The sequence below is a fragment of the Erinaceus europaeus genome, chromosome 4 (assembly GCF_950295315.1).
Source record: "Erinaceus europaeus chromosome 4, mEriEur2.1, whole genome shotgun sequence".
In the NCBI taxonomy this organism is placed as follows: domain Eukaryota; kingdom Metazoa; phylum Chordata; class Mammalia; order Eulipotyphla; family Erinaceidae; genus Erinaceus; species Erinaceus europaeus.
In genome coordinates, this window is record NC_080165.1 from 67,959,454 (window position 1) to 67,981,727 (window position 22,274).

The 22,274-nt window shown below is 43.1% G+C and overlaps 1 protein-coding gene and 1 pseudogene across 4 annotated transcripts in view; both read right to left on the reverse strand.

Annotated features, from left to right (window-relative positions):
* Positions 1-2,903: 2,903 nt before the first annotated feature.
* On the reverse strand, positions 2,904-3,099 carry LOC132538376 (small nucleolar RNA U3; annotated as a pseudogene).
* A 2,091-nt stretch (positions 3,100-5,190) lies between these two features.
* The window catches only part of LOC132538094 (zinc finger protein 318-like), a 35,106-nt gene continuing 18,022 nt past the window's right edge, over positions 5,191-22,274 (reverse strand). For 3 of the 4 annotated variants that reach the window (XM_060189832.1, XM_060189831.1, XM_060189830.1), the window contains 2 exons: positions 11,145-11,757; positions 5,191-7,113 (listed from right to left, as the gene is read on the reverse strand). In XM_060189832.1, the coding sequence (XP_060045815.1) occupies positions 6,460-7,113; positions 11,145-11,757 (1,267 nt within the window). In that variant the 3' untranslated portion in view covers positions 5,191-6,459. The remainder of the gene's footprint in view (positions 7,114-11,144; positions 11,758-22,274) is intronic. The other variant, XM_060189833.1, reaches the window with a different exon arrangement.

Consider the following 22,274-nt stretch of genomic DNA (forward strand, 5'->3'; position numbering starts at 1 on the left):
AAATGATGGCCTGGCCTGATAGATGGCAAACAGATGGCCGGGTGGTCCCAACTAAGAATGTGGTGACCCCACTTTGGCCGGGACCTGTTGGTCTGGTTTGATTGAACTAGCCCATGCTTTGCTCTGAATAGATCAGGCTTCTGCTAAGTTTGAAATGATTAGATATAATCTGATAAGGTGATGTGTTCCCCCCTCCCTGAGTGTAGTCTGAATTCCTATAAATTGTATGGTTTGAGCTTTGTTCAGGGTCAAGCTGGCAGACTGCTGTCTGTTGCCACTCGGCCCGGATTGCAATTCGTGAATAAACATTTTTTGCTTCTTGCAGTGGATGGTGGTTTGATTTTGCTCGCTAACAATTCTCACAAGACTTTCAGAATTCCTGGTCAAGAAACACAGCAGAATTTCCCAGTCCGGGTGCCGGGCTATAGCTAAGCAGGTTATGCACAGCGGGTTAAGCACACATGGCACCAAGAGCAAGGACCAGTGTAAGGATCCCAGCTCAAACCCCAGGCTCCCCACCTGTAGGGGGATTGCTTCACAAGCAGTGAAGCAGGTTTGCAGGTGTCTTTCTCTCCCCCTGTCTTCCCCTCCTCTCTCCATTTCTCTCTGTCACATCCAACAACAGCAGCAATAGCAACAACGATAAAAAAGGGCAACAAAAGGGGAAAAAAAATATCCTCCAGGAGCAGTGGATTCATGGTGCAGGAACCAAGCCCCAGCAATAACCCTGGAGGCGATAAATAAACAAACAAATAAAGTCAGTTACAACTCCCAAGAAGAAACACTGGAGAAGAGCAAAGTAGGGTCTATAAGGAGTCCCCTAAGATGTACACATACTTTTTTTGTTATCATTGCTGTTATTATTGTTGTTATTGCTGTTGATTTTGAATAAGAGAGAAATAGAGAGGGGGAAGACAGAGAGGGGTAGAGAAAGATAGACACCTGTAGACCTGACTCACCGCTTGCAAGGTGTACATCCCTGCAGGTGGGGAGCCAGGGCTCGAACCGGGATCCTTTTGCCGGTCCTTGAGCTTTGCTTCATATGCACTTAACCCTCTGTGCTATTGCCCAGCCCCACACATACTTTTCTTTTTTTTTTCCCCCTTTTGTTGCCCTTGTTTTTTATTGTTGTTGTATTGTTATTGCTATTGATGTTGTTATTAGATAGGACAGAGAGAAATGGAGAGAGGAGGGGAAGACAGAGAGGGGTAGAGAAAGATAAGACACCTGCAGACCTGCTTCACTGCCTGTGAAGTGACTCCCCTGCAGGTGGGGAGCCGGGGGCTCAAACTGGGATCCTTAAGCCTGCAAACCTGCTTCACTGCCTGTGAAGCAACTGAGATTATGGATTTCATGGATCAATCACTTCTTTTTTTTTTTTTTCCCCCAAAACATGCCTGACTATACCCCAAACAAGCAAGCTCCATAAAAATGGATGTCCAATTTGGAACTGCTACAGTAGACTAGAAAAAAATGGCTTATTACTTTGGTTGAACTTTAGGGGGTTTCCAGACCTATCTTGCAAAGAACAAAAGCTGAAAGTTGAGAGTAGGCCACAGGAGTCAAACCACCCAGGAAGGACATAAAGAACAGAATGATAGGTGGCATAACTGGTGGTCAGGCATATCCTGCCAAGGATAACTAACTTGTCTCATATCTGTCATACTCAGGAAGGATGAAGCCCACAAGTAAAATATCACCTGGTTTACTGATGGGGAAAGGTGCCCACTTGTAAATAACCGCAGGTAAAGCAGACATAAAGAGAATGGTGGCTAAAAGTGACCTCTGCATCATTAAAATGTCATTGTGATATAAATTTACGTTGAGATTTTTGCACACTCCCACAGCCCTGTGGGCTTTTCTGTATGTATCATGGGTAAGCAAATTTGCACGATACTATTAATTATATAACCGCCAGTTTGTCAGTCACTCATGTAATTTTAGACTCATCTCAAACTTTTGCTTAAAAACACACTGCCCTGTATTTTGGGGCTTCCTTCCTTTCTTGGGGCTAGTGGTCTGGGAGGTGCATTAGTGGATAAGGCACTGGACTCTCAAGAATATTTTGGGGCTGGGAGTCTGGCAGTAGCACAGCAGGTTAAGTGCAGGTGGCACAAAGCACAAGGACTGGTGTAAGGATATGGTTCGAGCCCCGGTTACCCACCTGCAGGGAAATCACTTTACAAGTGGTGAAGCAGGTCTGCAGATGTCTTTCTCTTCCATTTTACCCTCCTCTCTCCATTTCTCTGTCCTATCCAACAATGATATCAATAACAACTACAATAAAAAAGGGCAACAAAAGGGAATAAATATTAAAAAATATATATATATCTTGGGGTCAGGCGGTGGTGCACTTGGTTAAGTGCACACATTACAGTGCACAAGGCCCAGGTTCAAGCCTCTGGTCCCCACCAACAGGGGTAAAGCTTCAAGAGTGGTGAAGCAGGGCTACAGGTGTTTATCTCTTCCCCCTCAATTTCTCTGTCTCTATTCAATAGCAAATAAAGTTTAATAAATTAATATCCTTACTAAAACTGTAATTAACTCTGCTTCAATTTTTTGTGTATTAATGTCCAATTATTTTTTAATAGTCATTTATTGAATAGACAGCCAGAAATTGAGAGGGAAGGGGGAGATATAGAGGGAGAGAGACAGAGAGACACCTGCAGCCCTGCTTCACCTCTCCCATGCAGGTAGGGACAAGGGGTTCGAACAGTATTTATACAATTTTCCCATATTTGGGAGCTACTCTTCACTGGTCCAGCTTCCTAGTCCTTTTTCCAGCCATGACATCATCTCCCCAGACAATAACTTAGGAGTACTAACTACCTATAAAACAGAGACGCCCCCAACTCTTCATATGAACCTAGCCTTTAAGTTCGTGATTTGTCAACAATTTTTTTTCCACTCAGAAGGCATCCTCTCCCTCTAGCCCTCCATAGGGGGAGAGCAGAACGGTCATCAATGGCAAGAGGCAGTTGCAAGTAGCAACACCTAGAGTCAACTTCACGATCAGAAGAGAATGCTATATACCTTCTCCTCATGGATTTGGGTGCCCTACACATTCAGAGGAACTCCTCTAATCAACAATTTTTTTTTTTTTGGCTCTATAGCCATCAGGTTCTAGACACTAACATGATGCCAACTGGACTTCCCTGGGCAGACAATCCCACCAATGTGTCCTGGAGCCCCGCTTCCCCAGAACCCCACTCCACTAGGGAGAGACAGGCTGGGAATATGGATCAACCTGCCAACGCCCATGTTCAGCAGAGAAGCAATTACAGAAAAGCCAGACCTTCCACTTCTGCACCCCATAATGATCCTAGGTCCATACTCCCAGAGGGATAATCAATAGGAAAGCTATCAGGAGAGGGGATGGGATACGGAATTCTGGTGGTGGGAATTGTGTGGAGTTGTACCCTTTTTATCCTATGGTTTTTGTCAGTGTTTCCTTTTCTTTCTTTCTTTTTTTTTTAAGATTGTATTTATTTATGAGAAAGACAGGAGAAAGAACCAGACATCACTCTGGCACATATGCTGCTGGGGACTGAACTTGGGACCTCATGCTTGAGAGTCTAAAGCTTTATCACTGCATACTATGGCTCGTGCCAAGAAGTAAGTAGCGTTTGGAAGACCTAGAGCTTTTAGACTTACGGGCCAGGCAGTGGTACACCTGGCTGAATGCACGTTATAATGCTCAAAAGTCTCAAGCCTCGGGACCCACCTGCAGATTATTAAAAATAATCTTTTTATTTTTAATGTGAATTTTAAAAAATCTTTATTTATTGAATAGGAACAGCCAGATATTGAGAGGAAAGGGGAAGATAGGGAGATAGACACCTGCAGCCCTGCTTCACTCGTGAAACTTTGCCCCCTGCAGGTGGGGTCCTTATGTTTTGTATTAAGTGTGCTCAATCAGATGCACCACCACCCCGACCCGGGGAATTCTTTTTATGTGGTGAAGGTGTACCACAGGTGTCTTTCTCCCCTTACTTTCAATTTGTCTCTATCCAATAAACATTTTTTTTTACTTACTCCTTTTGTTTTCCCAGTTATAGAAGTACTTAAAGGATTAGTTTATAGTACTAAGGATAAGGTCCTGGACCTTATATAATTTTTCCTTTACTTGCTGTTCCTTGCTTTTTTACCATAGCACTGCTGAGCTCTGGTTTATGAATGCCAGGGCATTCATTGAACCTGAAACTTCTAATCTTCAGACTTGAAAATCTGAAAAGCTAGTACCATGCTATCTCATCGGCGCTTTAAACAGATTTACGCATAAGGACAGAACCAGAGTACCATCCTGGCACATGTGATAGTGGGGATTGAACTCAGGATTTCATGTTTTTAAAATCTGATGCTCTTATCACTTGGCCAACTACTGTATGAGATTTATGTTTTGTAGGTGTGAACCAAAGCACTAGCACTCAGCTCTGGTTTCTGGTGCTATAGGGAATTGAAGCTGAGATTTTGAAGCCTCAGGCATGGAAGGCTGCCTACATTACCCTAGCCACAGACAAATTTTTCATAAACTTTGTTTTGAATGGCTTCATTTACTGCATATTGATTAATCCTGGTTATAATACATTTGCCACCAGAGCTTCACCCCTGTGCTATTCCACCCCCCCCACCCCATTTTCCCCAGAGCACTGCACAACAAAGGCTATGATGATGCCTGGAACTGAGCTTTAGACATGTAAATTGTTTGCATAACTATTATGCTATCTCCCTGGAGGGTGTAGTATTATTTTTCAATTTTAGGTAAACACCTACAGACCTGTTTCACCGCTTGGGAAGCTTCCCCACCCCCCCACCCCCCCCCACCCCCCCCCACCCGCAGGTGGGAACTAAGATCTTAAACCAGAGTCCTTACTCACTGTAGTGTATGCCCTTAACCAGGTATACCACTGCCTGGTCTTTTTTTTTAGTTGCTGGGGCTTTGTACCTGCATGATTCCACTGGTCCCAGTAGTTATTTCCCAGAGGATGAGAGGACACTAGCACTGCTCCATCAATTCTAAAGCTTTTCCCTTGCATAGTGCTCCCATATGATGAATGGGGTTGGGGTTAGACCCCACACTTACATAGAAAACGTGTCCTTTACTGAGTGAGACATTTTCTAATCCTTCTGGGTACAAGTTTTGAGGAAATATTTGGACGTAGATGGGAGGGGCATTGTGAATGTGTCAACATCAACTGGGAGATTTCATTCAAGAGGATGGTAGTTTATTCAACAAGCACTGATTCTCAAAAACAATTCATTGTCTCCAGAATCAACTTGTGGAACAAACAAAGGATGTTAATAATTAACTTAGGGTCAGGAAGATAGCACAGACTCATATGTGAGACCCTAGAGGTTTCAGCTTCAACTCCTAGCATAATATGCTAGAGCTGAGCAGTGGTCAGGTCTTTTTCATGAAAACAAATTACAAGTTAAGTCCACTTACTTAGCTGACTCAACTATTTCTTACTATTAACTTGTGCATTAATTCCTTCTTTGGGGAGAGTATAACCAGTTTGAGTAAGACATTTTCCACTGCTCCCAGACCTACTCTTTCATCCTTTTAAAGTATTTATCTGCTTACTTATGTTTATTTATACTGTAAAGAGACAGAAGTTGAGAGGGAGGGGAAAGATAGGGAGAGACACCTGTGTGTGTGCTCAACTTGGTGATCACTGCTTGGCAGAAAGAGCACCACTCCACCAACCATGGAACTTACTCCATTGCTCTAATGCTCCTATGTGGTGCTGAAGCTTAAATCTAGGGTCCCATGAAAAGGAATGCAAGCATCTCCAGGCATCACAGTTCTCGTTAGTATCCACCTAATAAATAGAGAAGAAAAATAAAGAGAAAAGGACATAAATAAAAGGAAAGAAGGTTCAGGGGCTGTTTTAAGAGAAATTTCCAGAGGGACAAAGCAAGTCTGCAGGTATCTTTCTTCCTATCAACTCTCTGCTTACAATTTCTTTTCTTGTCCTGTGTCAAATAAAATAGAAAGAAAAAAAAAAGATTTAAAAAATGGCTATCAGTAGCAGTGGACTAGAAGTGTTTGCACTGGGACCCAGTGATAAACCCTGTGGGAGGAGGGAAAAGAGATTAAGGTAGGTATGGGGCAGGGGTAGATAGCATAATGGTTATGCAAACAGACTCTCATGCCTGAGGCTCTTATAGGCCCAGGTTCAACCCCCCACACCACCATAAATCAGAGCTGAGTTGAGCTCTGGTTAAAAAAAAAAAAAAAAAAAAAAAAAAGGTGAGGTATGCATCTCTGTCAATAAGGAGAGGTATTCATTCACAATCTGAGGCTGACTCGTGGAACCAGGTAAGAGGGAGAAGATTGGGGAAAGCCCTTGTGGCTTCTTGGAACCATCCATGCCACTGGGAACTGGGAAGACCCTATAAAAGCTGGAGAGAAAGCTCAAGGAGAATAAAGCACTTATGTTTGAAAGTAATCAATATTCAATGTTCTGGCTTTTTGCAAAAAAAGCACCATTTCGGCTTCTGGTTCAGTGGAGGAGCTTTCATTTCACAGTGTTGATGGTTAAGGTTTCCAGTGCTCTTCATATCATGTGGCTCATCTTTACACTTAGGAAGTTGTTGCTGGTGGGTGCATTCAGCCATTTTACTAAGCTCAGCTACTAAGTTACCCAGCCCCATGCTTTTGACCAACTCATGAATCTTAGCACTTTCTGGATTAGATCTTTCTGTTGGTTCCAACTTAATGGCTGGAAGTGATGAATCTGCTAGAGGTCTTGGTGAAGATTCGACTTTTATAGCCTTTTCTTCCTCCCCGTAGAGAAATTTTTCCTCGTCTTCTATATCAGAGAAACTAAGTCGCCCCCTTTCCCGTGTGCTGGTAGAATCTGAAAACATACTCAGGATACGAGAAAACCCACTGCCATCCTGAATGGCAATTTCATGGGGCAGCAAGTCGTCTGTAGATTGCATCGGCTCCTCAGATGCCATTTCCAATTTGTCTGCATGGCAAAGAGAACTTCCAAACTTCTCTCTGAAGGGACTATTTGCAGTAGCTCCACTGAGTGGAAGAGATGGATGACCAGAGGGGATAGGGTTATGTTGGCTGCAATTGGTATTGCTGGAAGAACTGTCAAGCTGCAGAAACAGAGACAATTGGGTTAGGCTCTATGTAGAATATTGGAAAACCACTAAGGGATAAATCTTTTTTTTTTTAATAGTTATTTATTTTCCCTTTTGCTACCCTTGTTGTGGTTATTGATGTTGTTGTTGTTGGATAGGACAGAGAGAAATGGAGAGAGGAAGGGAAGACAGAGATGGGGAAAGAAAGACAACTGCAGACCTGCTTCACCACCTGTGAAGCGACTCCCCTGCAGGTGGGGAGCCAGGGCTTGGAACAGGGATCCTTACGTGGGTCCTTGTGCTTTACTCCCGGGATAAATCTTAAATACTTTGTACTTCTTCAAATAGCAGGAAAAGATCCAGATTTGGATAATCATCTGATGTTTCTATAAGAAGCAACAGTAGAAGGAGCCAGGTGGTACCTCGCCTGGTTGAGCGCTCACATTACAATGAACAAGGACCAAGGTTCAAGCCTGCTGTAGGGGGGAAGCTTCATGAGTGGTGAAGTAGAGGTGCAGGTGTCTCTCTCTATCTCTATCTACCTCTCCTCTCAATTTCTGGCTGTCTCTATCCAATAAATAAATAAAGGTAATACAAATTATTATTTTTTAAAAGCTGGGCTTTTTTTTTTAACCTCCAAGGTAATCACTGGGGCTTGTGCCTGCACTATGAATCCACTGCTCCTGGAGGCTATTTTTTTCCCCTTTTGTTGCCCTTGCTGTTTATCATTAATATAATTACTGTTGTCATTGTTGCTGGACAGGACAGAGAGAAAGGGAAGACAGGGGGTGAGAAAGCTAGACATCTGCAGACCTGCTTCACCACTTGTGAAGTGACTCCCCTGCAGGTGGGGAGCCGGGGGATCAAACCAGGATTCTTGCGCAGGTCCTCGCATTTCACGCCATGTGCGCTTAACCCACTGTGCTACCATACTGCCCGGCTCCCAATAAAAAATTATTTTAAAAAAAGTGATAGTAGTGTTGGCAAAAAACAAACAAACAAACAAGAAGACAACTCACCTGGATAGTGTCCCCCCTCCCCCCCCCCCCCCGTGTCATGCACATGATCCAGGCTGAGCCAGGGAGCTCCAATGCTGCTGTGTTTTTTTACTTTCCTATCTAAAAATATCAGATTGAAGAGATAATGCCCCAGTGACAAAGAGAAAGGGAGGAAAAGGTAATAAAAGAAAAGCTAGATTATTTCCCGCTTTATTTTCAATTTTTTTTTAATTATCTTTATTTATTGGATAAAAACAGCCAGAAATCAAGAAGAAGGGGGTAACAGAGAGGGAGAGAGACAGAGACACCTGCAGCCCTGCTTCACCACTCATGAAACTTTCCCCCTGCAGGTGGGGACCGGGGGTTTGAACCCGGGCCCTTGAGCATTGTAATACATGTGCTCAAACAGGTCTCTGCCACCACCTGGCCCTAATTTGTTGTAGTTCTTATGAAGAAAACTGAATCCATTGACACTTTGAAACTGTCTCAGATTGTATTTCATTTTCTGTGGATCACCAGGAGAAAAGCACATAAATGTTGCTGCTATGTGGAGAAAAGAAATTGTGAAACCCTCACTGACAGTGTGTCAAGGCATCCCTTAACATGGCTTTTCTCTATTTAAAATAGGTTAAGTGCACACATTACAAAGCACAAGGATAGAAGTTTGAGTTCCCACTCCCCACATGCAGGGGGTACCCGCTTCACAAGCAGTGAAGCAGGTCTGCAGGTATCTCTGTCTCTTTCCCTCTCTAGTCCTCTCCTCTCAATTTCTCTGTCTCTATGCAATTATAAGTAATATGAGAAAGAGCAGCAAAGGTGGGCGCGAGGAATAACATCATTGCAAGACTGGCCAGCTCCTCATGGGGCGCGAGCGCTTCCACACTACGATCATCCTCTCTGGCATTATGCTATTCCACTGCAGAATACTGTGCCCCAGTATGGTTCCGTAGCCCCCATGTCCACTTGGTCGATTCCAAATTATATTCCTCCATGAGGATCATTTCTGGAACCATCCGTTCCACCCCAGTTCCATGGCTGCCAGTTCTTAGCAACATCGCCCCGCCAGATATTCGTCGGGATGCAGCATCATCTAAGTTCATTTCCCACGTCTAAGCTCAACCGGACCTGCCAATATACGCGGATATCTTCGCCCACCCTGTCCAATGCTTGACGTCTCGTCACCCAACCTGGTCCCCTACGCCTACACTGAACTTCTCTGTTCCAGTCTCTTGGAAACAGAGCTGGCAGTCAGCTGAGGTAAAGAACAAACACCTCATCACAGACCCCTGCAAGCGTCAACCCGGCTTTGACCTAGCACGTTATGATTGGGCCCTCCTCAATCGCTATCGAACAGGTCATGGCCGGTGCGCCGCTATGTTCCATTGCTGGGGAGCCAGAGACGACCCGATCTGCCCCTGCGGCTACAGACAATGACCCACATAGTCAACGACTGCCACCTCTCCAGATTCAAAGGAGGTCTCGAAACTTGACATCAGGCTCAACCTGACGCTGTTGACTGGCTACGGAAGAAGGGCAAATGCTAGAAGAAGAATGAGAAAGAGAAAATAGGCCAGGAGCAGTGGATTCATAGCACCAAGCTCTAGCAATAACTCTGGTGGCAAAAAATAAAATCTGCTATTGTGTGTAAGAGACACCAGAGCACCACTGTTTATGGTGCTATTTATTTGCTTCTCTCCTATGGTTTCTCTGATGAAATGTTAGGGATCAATTGCAGGACTCAAATGCAGGGCATGTGTTCTATTGCCAAACCACTTCTCTAGCCCCCTCCAAACACATTAAATGATTTGAGCTTCTCTAAGGCCAGATAATAACAAATATCCTTGTGCCAAGGAGACAGCATAGTGGTTATGCAAAAAGATTTCATGGTGAGTCACCGAGGTCCCAGGTTCAATATCTGGTACTACCATAAAGCCAGAATTGACTAGTGCTGTGGTAAAAACAAGTGAGTGCTACAGCTTCAGAGTTGGTGCAGCACATAAAGATCCTCAAGCAAGCATAAGGTCCTAAGTTCAATCATCAGCAACACATATCCAGAGTGATGCTTTGGTTCTCTTTTCAAAAAATAAATCTTTAAAGAACAAATTAGTACTACTATCTGACCATCATAAGTGAGCTAAGTTGGCAGAAACAGCCAAATAAAAACTAGCTAATGACAAAAGTGACTTCTAATCCAGTTTCATACTACTTATATATTGTGTTCTCCCTGAAAACTGCAGAAAGACATGTAGGATGAAGCTTTGGTCCAACCTATATTATATCATTATGGGAGACAAACATAATGGTTACACATGTAAATCAAAGGCTCCAGGTTCAATCCCCAGCACTACCACAGGGTAGAGTTGAGCAGTATTCTGATGAAGCGACACCATTAGGGACACAGCTTCCAAGAAAACAACCACTTTTATTTTTTAAATGGAGCACTGCTCAGCTCTGGTTTATGGTGGTGCTGGGATTGACTCTGGGCCTATGATGCCTTGGGCATTAAGATTTTTTTGCATAACAAGTACGCAGTTTCCCCTAGCTGAAATAACCAGACTTAAAACATTAGAAGGGGAAGTCGGAAAAAAAAAAAAAAAGAAGGGGAAGTCGGGTGGTTGCGCAGCTTACATGGAGCAAAGTGCAAGGACCTGCTTAAGGATCTCAGTTTGAGCCCCCGGTTCCCCACAGGGGAGTCGCTTCACAGGTGGTGAAGCAGGTCTGCAGGTGTTTTATCTTTCTCTCCCCCTCTCTGTCTTTCCCTCCTCTCTCCATTTCTTTCTGTCCTATCCAACAATGCTATCAATAACCACAACAATGTTAAACAACCAGGGCAACAAAAGGGAAAATAAATAAATAAATAAATGTAAAACATTAGAAGGATCAGGAAGTGTGTGTGTGGGGGGAGCATAACAGTTGCACAAACAGGCTCTAATGCCTAAGGCTCAGGTTCAGTCCCCCATACCACTAAAAACCAGAGCCAAGCAGTCAGTGCTCTGTTAAAAAATGAAAAGGATTATGAAGAGACCCTGAAAGAAATTCAGCAGAGACCTGCACAGAAGGTTCCATGTCCACCTCAACCTCCTTCTTCAAAGTCAGCTTCTTTGGTATCACAGATACTTCCTCTGGACGATGTAAAGAATGAACTGGTGCTGATCTTGGCTGGGTATCAGATAATTCAGATTTAAAACAGCTAGTGTCAGAAACATCAACTTTTCGCTCCCCCTCTTCTTGATTTTGCTGGGCAAGGTTCAATTCTTGAAATTGAGGGTCCAGAATCTTTGGGTCAGAGCTTTGCCTAAATTGTTGATTATTGCCTGTCCTTGATGTAAAACCTGGGTGACCCTCTCCCATGCTGTGCATCTTCTCTGTGTCATCATAACCATAACGGGGCCGTTTGGCCTCTGGACTCCTTTCCTCAGGTTGTGTATGGTAGGAACCTTCCAGTTTGTCTCTGTTCTGTTCTGTTCTCCGCAACAGTTCATCATGACAATTCATATGAGGGCTAGAATTAGAAGAATGCAGAGAGATTTCTCTTGTTTGGCAGCCTTTATCATGCTGACTTAAGAAGGAATTCAAAGGTCCCTCTTTGAAAATAAGTCGTTCAAGATGTTGAGTGCATTTTGAACTTTGATTGAAGGCTGAATCATCTGTCCGGTTGCCCCTGAAGAAAGAGACAAACATCACTAAATATAAGGCACATGAACATAGGATAATGGCTATGCAAAAGGAGTTTGTATTTTTTTTGTCTCCAGGGTTATTGCTCCTGGAGGCCATTATTCCCATTTTGTTGCCCTTGTTGTAGTTGTTATTGTTATAGCTGTTGTTATTTGGATAGGACAAAGAAAAATCGAGGGGGGGGGGGGAAGACAGAGGAGAGAAAGACACCTGCAGACCTGCTTCACTGCTTGCAAAGTGATGCCCCTGTAGGGGCTTGAACCGGAATCCTTACCCCAGCCTTGTGCTTTGTGCCATGTGCACTTAACCCCCTGCACTACCACCCAGTCCCCGCAATAGGACTTTCATGACTGAGGCACCAAAGGTCCCAGGTTTAATTATCAGCACACCATAACCTAGAGCTGAGCGGTGCTCTGGGGGGAAAATTACAAGAAGGGGCACAAAAAAAGGGAAAGAGACCAACAATTGGCAACAGTGCTATAGAATGCTTAGGGCAGTGGTCTGGGAGATGGTGCAGTGGATAAAGCACTGGACTCTCAAGCATGAGAGATCCCAAGTTCAGTACCCGGCAGCATATGTAATATGTATTGGAGTGGTATCTGACTCTTTCCCTCTATCCTTCTCATTATTTAATAAAACCTTTAAAAAAATGCTTAGGACAAAAAACAATAGTCATTAAATCTAAAACAAAATCTATGTATACAAATGAAATATTTTCTCCCACTTCTAGGCAAAAGCAGTTTAAGTCAACCAGGGAGATAAGTTAAGTAAAATCTCCTACCTAAAAGAACAGTTAGAGGGCCAGGTGGTAGTACATCTGGTTAAACACAGTGTCCAAAGACCTGGGTTTAAGCCCCTGGTCCCTACCTGCAGGGGGAAAGCTTCATGAATGGTGAAGCAGGGTTGCAAATCTCACTCCTTCTCCAGTCACAATTTGTTTCTATCCATTAATAAATAATTAAAAATTTTAAAAAATAAGGGGGTCAGGTGGTACAGAAGGTGGCACAGTGGTAAGGCTTTGGACTCCCAAGTATGAGGTCCCGAGTTCGATCCCTGGCAGCACATGTGCCAGAGAGTGATGTCTGGTCCTTTCTCTCTCCTGCTATCTTTCTCATTAAAAAAAAAAAAAAAAGTTATAAAAAAATAAATAAGGGGTCAGGTGGTGGTACACTGGTTTAAGTGCACATAGTACAAAGTGTAAGGAACCACACAAGTTTCCCAGTTTGAGCCTGGCTCCCCACCTGTAGTTCTTTCTCTCCCCCATCTCTCTCAATTCCTCTCTGTCCTATCCAATAACATGGCAGAAATGGCCACCAGGAGCAGTGAATTTGTAGTGTAGGCACTGAGCCCCAATAATATCCCTGGAGGCAAGGTTATACCTAATAATAAAAATAAAAGAACATTTAGGTCAATCTCTTTGACTAGACTTTGGGGATACTGGGTTCAGGTGGAGATATAACTAACTGACCTCCAAAAATACTGAAAGTGCTAGGTTATTAAACTCCACATGGGGAGTGTGTGTGGGGGGGGTAGCACAGTGGGCTAAGTGCACATGGCGGCAGGACCGGCACAGGGATCCCGGTTTGAGCCCCTGGCTCCCCACCCGCAGGGGAGTCGCTTCACAGGTGGTAAAGCAGGTCTGCAGGTGTCTATCTTTCTCTCCCCCTCTGCCTCCCCATCTCTCTTGATTTCTCTCTGTCCTATCTGGTAACAACAGTAATAACAATTAAAAAAAATAATGACAAAAAGGGGAGAAAAGAAAAGCCTCAAGGAGCAGTGGATGTGTGCGTGTGTGTGTGTGTGTGTGTGTGTGTGTGTGTGTGTGTGTGTGTGTATGAAAGAGGTCCCAGGTTCAATCCTTGGTACCACAATAACTACAGCAAGAGTGAGCTTTGGACAGAAACAAATAATGCCCAGGTTGTAGTGATGCTCTACATTTAAAGTGTTGGAAATATTAATATCATTTTTACTTTTTTCCTTCATTTTAACGTATTTTTAAAAAATATTCATTTATTTATGAATGAGAGAAAGAACTAAAGCATCACTCTGCTGCATGTAATGTCAGGACCTGGAACTTGGAATCATGTATTTGAGAGTGTAGGGCCATATCTTACTCCTTGGGCTGCCTTTTTCAGTCATTTGTTTTTTTAAGATCCATTTTGTTTGCAATTCTATTAACTTCCTGCAAACTACTTTTAAAGAATATTTTATTTATTTACTAGAACACTGCTCAGCTCTGGATTATAATGGTGCTGGGATTGAACCTGAGACCTTTAAATCCTAAGCATCAAACTCTTTTGGATAACCATCATGCTGTCTCTCCCCGGCCCACCTATAACTTTTTAAATTTTTTAAAAATATTTATTTATTTACCCTTTTGTTGCCCTTGTTGGTTTTTGTTGTTGTTGTATTTATTATTGTTGTTACTGATGTCATCATTGTTATATAGGACAGAGAGAAATGGAGAGAGGAGGGGAAGACAGAGAGGTGGAAAGACAGACACCTGCAGAGCTGCTTCACTACTTGTGAAGCCACACCCCCTGCAGGTGGGGAGCCTGGGGCTCAAACCAGGATCTGGTCCTTGTGCTTTGTGCCACCTGCACTACCTCCCGACTCCCCCACCTTTTTTTTAACCTTATGTTGGGTCACAAACACAACCTCAATAAATATGTGAAGATTGAAATCATAAAAATTTACTATATATTTTTTAAGTATTTTATTTATTAATGAGAGGTATAGGAGAGAGAGAAAGTATCAGACATCTCTCTGGTACACGTGCTGCTGGGGATTGAACTCAGGACCTCATACTTGAGAGACCACAGTGTTTTATCCACTGTGCCACCTTCCGGACCACAAAATTTACTATTCTTTCAGTCATGAAACTGGGAGGTTAGGTTAGAAATCAACCACAGTGGTCAACCAGAAAAAGAAAAAAAAAAGAAATACACCCAAAAAACATGGGAATTAACATAGGAGCCACTGAAGAAATCAAATGAGATGTGTGTGGAGGGGGAGATAGCACAATGGTTATGCAAACAGATTCTCATGTCTGAGGCCCCAAAGTCCCAGGTGCAACCCCCACACACCACTAGAGCTGAGCAGTGCTCTGGTTAAAAAAAAAAAAAAAAATCTAAAGAGAACTTAACTACCCAGAGAGCAACGAGATGAAGAACCAGACCCTATGGGATGCTCTTTATCACTAAGTCAAATTGTTACGGACAGGCAGGGCAATGGAGTCCCAGGTTGCCAGGAAAGGGCTTCTACAATACAAAAGAAAATAAATGATCAGAGGGCTGACCGATTAACTAAAATTTGGATGTGTGTGGAAGTTGGCTGCCTCCAACTGTGACACAGAACATTGTGTTCCAGGATGAACAGCAGTCAGAAAAATCATGAAGGGTAAGGGTAAATAGCATAATGGTTATCCAAAGAGACTCTCATGCCTGAGGCTCCAAAGTCCCAGGTTCAATCCCCTGTACCACCATAAACCAGAGCTGAGCAGTGCTCTGGTAAAAAAAAAAAAAAAAAAAAAAAAAAAAAAAATCATGAAATGTTGCGTAAACTGTCACTGATTATCACAACAACCCTGTTTTTTGTCCCCTTTGTTGCCCTTGTTTATCATTATCATTGTTGCTATTGTTGGTAGGACAGAGAGAAAAGTAGAGAGGAGGGGAAGACAGAGAGGGTGAGAGAAAGACACCTGCAGACCTGCTTCGTCGCCTATGAAGGGAACCCACTGAAGGTGGGGAGCCGGGGGCTCGAACCGGCATCCTTATGCCAGTCCTTGTGCTTTGCGCCATGTGCACTTAACCCACTGCGACACTGCCTGGCTCCCAACAACCCTAAGTTTCTTTGTCCTAGGTGGGGACCAAGGCCTAGAACACGGGTTCTTTGTGCACTGTAGTGTGTGTGCTTAACCAGGTGTGTCACCTCCTGGCACCCCTATTTTTTTTTTACTAGACATGACAGAAATTGAGAGAGGATAGAGAGATAGAGAGAGAAAGAGAAAGATAGACAACTGCAGACCTGCCTCACTGCTCGTGAAGCATCCCCCCTCTGCTGGTGGGGAACTGGGGGATCGAACCCAGATACTTGAACTTCTTAACTGGGTGTGCAACCACAAACCCCATTCATATTCTCTCAAATGAGAAAAAAAAATTAAGATAGATTCTAAGAGAGAGAGAGAGACACACACCACAGGCAGGGGCCAGGTGGTAGCGCACCTGGTTGAGCGTACATGTTACAATGTTCAAGGATCCAAGTTCAAGCCCCTGGTCCCCACCTTCAGAGAGAAAGCTTCACAAATGGTGAAGCAGTATAGCAGGTGTCTCTTTTCCTCCTCTCAATTTCTGTCTATTCATAAGCAAACAAACCAACCAACCACAGCCTTGAAGCTTCTTTCAGTGCAGAGGGGGGTCAGGCTCAAACCTGTGTTGCACAGATGGCAAAGCATCACCTTAACCAAGTGAGTTATCTCAGTGGCCATGAATAAATTCTTGTTTTTAAAACAGAGCACTGCTCATCTCTGGTTTATGGTGGTGCTAGGGATTATACCTGGGAGCTTTGGTGGCACCCCAGGCATGAAAGTATTTTTGCATACCTATTATGCTATCATCGCCACAGATCCCAAGGAATTTTCTAAATGAATTATTTGGGGTAGGGAGATAACTCAGTGATTATCAGAGGGTTGGAATTTCCAGTTCTTCCCCTAGGAAGATGTGCGACTACCGACTGAGTAGTTGATGATTTATTTGTGCTGAAGTAATGAAAGCAACATCCAAACCCAAGAGAAAGTTTGGATAGCTTCCTGACTGCCAAACATGGGTAGGTGAAGAGTAGTCAGTCTGATCAGGGCCTAAAACCTGTGCCCCTTTCCCATGTCTCACATAATGCATCTCTTCCTAACAGCTATTGCTTCTTTTTGTTTTTTTCTTAAAAAAAAAAAAAAAATTAATGATCTAGTAAGCAAAGAGGTTTGCTGCACAAGCGAAGAACAGATGGAGCTTGAGGATTTTCTAGGAGCTTAAATTGATAGGAAGTAAGGATAAAATCTCTCCCTCTTCAGATAGAGGAAGTAACAAGTTAATATCAAACACCTTAAAACACTGGAAGAGAAAAAGGCCAAATCCAATGACTTTTATGTCTGTAAATTCTGAAACAAACAGTGGGGAGAGGATTATAGGCTGTGCAGTGTGATCTGGAACTTTAAGAGTAGGTTGCAGCAGTATGACATCTAACAAACCTTGCTGTGGATATTTGCCTTACCTTAAGATAGAATTCTCAGATAGGTTTCTGGAGGCCTACCTAAACCTAGCGAACTACATTTAAATATAAGAGTTTCTACACGGGGCCTCCACTAACTGTCAGAACAGTATCTCAGTTTTAAAAAACCCATCAGGGGAGTCGGGCGGTAGCGCATTGGGTTAAGCGCACATGATGCAAGGACCGGCAAAAGGATCCCGGTTCGAGCCCCCAGCGCCCCACCTGTAGGGGAGTCTCTTCACAGGTGGTGCAGCAGGTCTGCTGGTATCTATTTTTCTCTCCAACCTCTGTCTTCCCCTCCTCTCTTCATTTCTCTCTGTCCTATACAAAAACGACAACACAATAACTACAACAACAATGAAAAAGAACAAGGGCAACAAAAGGGAAAATAAATAAATTTAAAAAAAAGCACATCAGAATCTAGGGCACCAAAGTAAAAACCCTGTGGTGAGGGGTAGACATGTGGCTTCCTGGGCTGGTGGGGGGTAAAGTGTAGTCATATAAATCACTAGTTAATTAATATGAGAGGGGGAAAATTAATTGTATGTCTCGAAGTTTTTAAAACACAGACTGAGTCTTTTTAATATATAGGCTGTGTATTTGATATGCAGATTCTCTCAAAAGCCTAGACCAAGTAGATCAGAAGCAACCGGTGGCACAGCTATATACAAGATACTGGGTACTATACAGCAAACCCTAACAAAGGGACCTTTCAAAGTTAACCCAATTACCAAATAATGTGAGAACAATAACTAGCCATTGTCTTTTTGAACCCTAAGACAGCAGGAACCTCACATCTCCACTATAGAGCCTATATTTTCCCCAGTCCTGGAACCTTAGGATAGGGCCCACTTTGCCACATGCCTCTCCCAATCCATATCAAATAATATTGCAGATGCCGATCGCAACCTAATCAATGCAATGATTGCCACCTCAACATGCTTCAGCTCAGACTGTGTGCAGAGACTTCAGGTGTGGAATGACAACCCTTCAGCTTCATTACTCAGGTGAGACCTTTCCTTTCATAGTATTCTCTAATTCCATCCCAGGTGGTTCACTTTCTAACAAAGTCCCAAAACCTAGATACAGACCAGGTTCTGTGAGAGAGAGCATATGTTCACACGTATCCATAAACTAGTGCAAAATGTATACCTGAAAGCAGAAGTACACTAGAGTTCACCCCCCAACACTTCCTCCTCTGCACTATGCCAACCTTTGGGTCCATGATTGCTCAACAATTTGTTTGGCTTTGTATATTAACTCTCTTTTCAGCCACCAGGTTCCAGATGCCATCAGGATGCCGGCCAGACTTCCCTGGACTGAAGACCCCACCAATGTGTCCTGGAGCTCTGCTTCCCCAGAGACCCACCCTACTAGGGAAAGAGAGAGGCAGACTGGGAGTATGGACCGACCAGTCAACGTCCATGTTCAGTGGGGAAAAAATTACAGAAGCCAGACCTTCCACCTTCTACAACCTACAATGACCCTGGGTCCATGCTTCCAGAGGGATAGAGAATGGGAAAGCTATCAGGGGAGGGGATGGGATATGGAGATTGGGTGGTGGGAATTGTGTGGAGTTGTACCCCTCCTATCTTATGGTTTTGTTAGTTTATCTTTTCTTAAATAAAAAATAAATTAATAAAAAAAAAAAGCCATCAGAACCTTTTAATTTTTTTTAAATTTATTTATAGGATAGAGACAGAAATTGAGGGACTGGGGTGGTAGAGACACCTGAAGCATGCATGAAGCTCCACACCTTGCAGACGGGAATCAGAAGCTTGAAACTGGGTCCTTGCACATGATAACATGTATGTTCAACCAGGTGTGTCACAAACCAGCCCCTCATCAGAACCTTTTTTGGACTGATCTCAAAGTAGCCAGGTGGTCACAGAAATAGGTAATGAACAATCAGGACTTGAAGATGGTGTCTTGCAGTCTGGGAGGTAGTGCAATGAATGGAGTGTGTTGAACTCTCAAACATGAGTTAAAGCCCTGGCATCGTATATGCCAGTGCTGCTCTGGTCTTCTCTCCCCCCACCCCAATTTAAAAAAAAAAAATCTCTGGTGGGAGCTAGGTGGTAGTGCAGGGGGTTAAGCGCACATGGCGCAAAGCTCAAGGACCAGCATAAGGATCCTGGTTCAGGCCCCTGGCTCCCCACATGCAGGGGGGGTGGGTCGCCTCACAAGCAGTGAAGAAGGTCTGCAGGTGTCTATCTTTCTCTCCTCCTCAGTCTTACCCTCCTCTCTCCATTTCTCTCTGTCCTATCCAACACAACAACTATGACAACAATAACAATGGCAACAATAACAACTACAACAAAATGGGAAAAATGGCCTCCAGGAGCAGTGGATCCGTAGTGCAGGCACCAAGGTCCAGCGATAACCCTGGAGGCCAAAATATATATATATATCTGAGAGTCCGGCGGTAGTGCAGTGGGTTAAGTGCATGTGGCGCAAAGCTCAAGGACCGGTGTAAGGTTCCCACTTTCCCACCTGCAGGGGAATCGCATCACAAGAGGTGAAGCAGGTTTGCAGGTCTTTCTCTCCTGCTCTGTCTTCCCCTCCTCTCTCCATTTCTCTCTGTCCTATCCAACACTGACGACATCAATAACAACAACAATAATAATAACTACAACAATAAAACAAGGGCAACAAAATGGAATGAATATTTTTTTTAAAGTCTCTAGAAGTGGGGGCGTGGGGACACCAAGTTAAGCGCTCACATTACAGTGCACAAGGACCCAGGTTCAAGATCCTGTTCCCCATCTGCAGGGGGAAAGCTTCACGAGAGGTGAAGCAGGGCTGCAGGTGTCTCTGTTTCTTCCCATCTCTATCTCCCCTTCCCTTCTCTCTGTCTCTATCTAATAATAATAAATGTTTCTTTAAAAAGTGGGCTGCATGTGATCCACCACATCAACAAAAGCAAGACCAAAAACCACATGGTCATATCAATAGATGCAGAGAAAGCCTTTGACAAAATACAACATCCCTTTATGATCAAAACACTACAAAAAATAGGAATAGATGGAAAATTCCTGAAGATAGTGGAGTCTATATATAGCAAACCTACAGCCAACATCATACTCAATGGTGAAAAACTGGAAGCATTTCCCCTCAGATCAGGTACTAGACAGGGCTGCCCACTATCACCATTACTATTCAACATAGTGTTGGAAGTTCTTGCCATAGCAATCAGGCAGGAGCAAGGAATTAAAGGAATACAGATTGGAAGAGAAGAAGTCAAACTCTCCTTATTCGCAGATGACATGATAGTATACATGGAAAAACCTAAGGAATCTAGCAAGAAGCTTTTGGAAATCATCAGGCAATACAGTAATGTGTCAGGCTATAAAATTAACATTCAAAGGTCAGTGGCATTCCTCTATGCAAACACTAAGTTAGAAGAAATTGAAATCCAGAAATCAGTTCCTTTTTCTATAGCAACAAAAACAATAAAATATCTAGGAATAAACCTAACCAAAGAAGTGAAAGACTTGTATACTGAAAATTATGAGTCACTACTCAAAGAAATTGAAAAAGACACAAAGAAGTGGAAAGATATTCCATGCTCATGGGTTGGAAGAATTAACATCATCAAAATAAATATATTACCCAGAGCCATCTACAAATTTAATGCTATCCCCTTCAAGATCCCAAGCACATTTTTTAGGAGAATAGAACAAATGCTACAAATGTTTATCTGGAACCAGAAAAGACCTAGAATTGCCAAAACAATCTTGAGAAAAAAGAACAGAACCGGAGGCATCACACTGCCAGATCTCAAACTATATTATAGGGCCATTGTCATCAAAACTGCTTGGTACTGGAACATGAACAGACACACTGACCAGTGGAATAGAATTGAGAGCCCAGAAATGAGGCCCCACACCTATGGACATCTAATCTTTGACAAAGGGGCCCAGACTATTACATGGGGAAAGCAGAGTCTCTTCAACAAATGGTGTTGGAAACAATGGGTTGAAACATGCAGAAGAATGAAGCTGAATCACTGTATTTCACCAAATACAAAAGTAAATTCCAAGTGGATCAAGGACTTGGATGTTAGACCACAAACTATCAGATACTTAGAGGAAAATATTGGCAGAACTTTTTTCCGCATAAATTTTAAAGACATTTTCAATGAAACGAATCCAATTACAAGGAAGACTAAGGCAAGTATAAACCTATGGGACTACATCAAATTAAAAAGCTTCTTCACAGCAAAAGAAACCACTACCCAAATCAAGAGACCCCTCACAGAATGGGAGAAGATCTTTACATGCCATACATCAGATAAGAGTTTAATAACCAACATATATAAAGAGCTTGCCAGACTCAACAACAAGACAACAAATAACCCCATCCAAAAATGGGGGGAGGAATTGAACAGAATATTCACCACAGAAGAGATCCAAAAGGCCGAGAAACACATGAAAAAATGCTCCAAGTCTCTGATTGTCAGAGAAATGCAAATCAAGACAACAATGAGATATCACTTCACTCCTGTGAGAATGTCACACATCAGAAAAGGTAACAGCAGCAAATGCTGGAGAGGCTGTGGGGTCAAAGGAACCCTCCTACACTGCTGGTGGGAATGTCAATTGGTCCAACCTCTGTGGAGAACAGTCTGGAGAACTCTCAGAAGGCTAGAAATGGACCTACCCTATGACCCTGCAATTCCCCTCCTGGGGATATATCCTAAGGAACCCAACACATCCATCCAAAAAGATCTGTGTACACATATGTTCTTGGCAGCACAATTTGTAATAGCCAAAACCTGGAAGCAACCCAGGTGTCCAACAACAGATGAGTGGCTGAGCAAGTTGTGGTATAGATACACAATGGAATACTACTCAGCTGTAAAAAATGGTGACTTCACCGTTTTCAGCCGATCTTGGATGGACCTTGAAAAAATCATGTTGAGTGAAATAAGTTAGAAACAGAAGGATGAATATGGGATGATCTCACTCGCAGGCCGAAGTTGAAAAACAAGATTAGAAAAGAAAACACAAGTCAAACCTGAAATGGAATTGGAGTATTAACCAAAGTAAAAGACTCTGGGGTGGGTGGGTGGGGAGAATACAGGTCCATGAAAAATGATGAATGAAATAGTGGGGGTTGTATTGCTAAATGGGAATCTGGGGAATGTTATGCATGTAAAAAAAAAAAAAAGAAGAAGAAGTAGAAACGCAAAGCAGAAATTGACTGAGTTTGGAGTATGGCACCAAAGTAAGAAAGCAG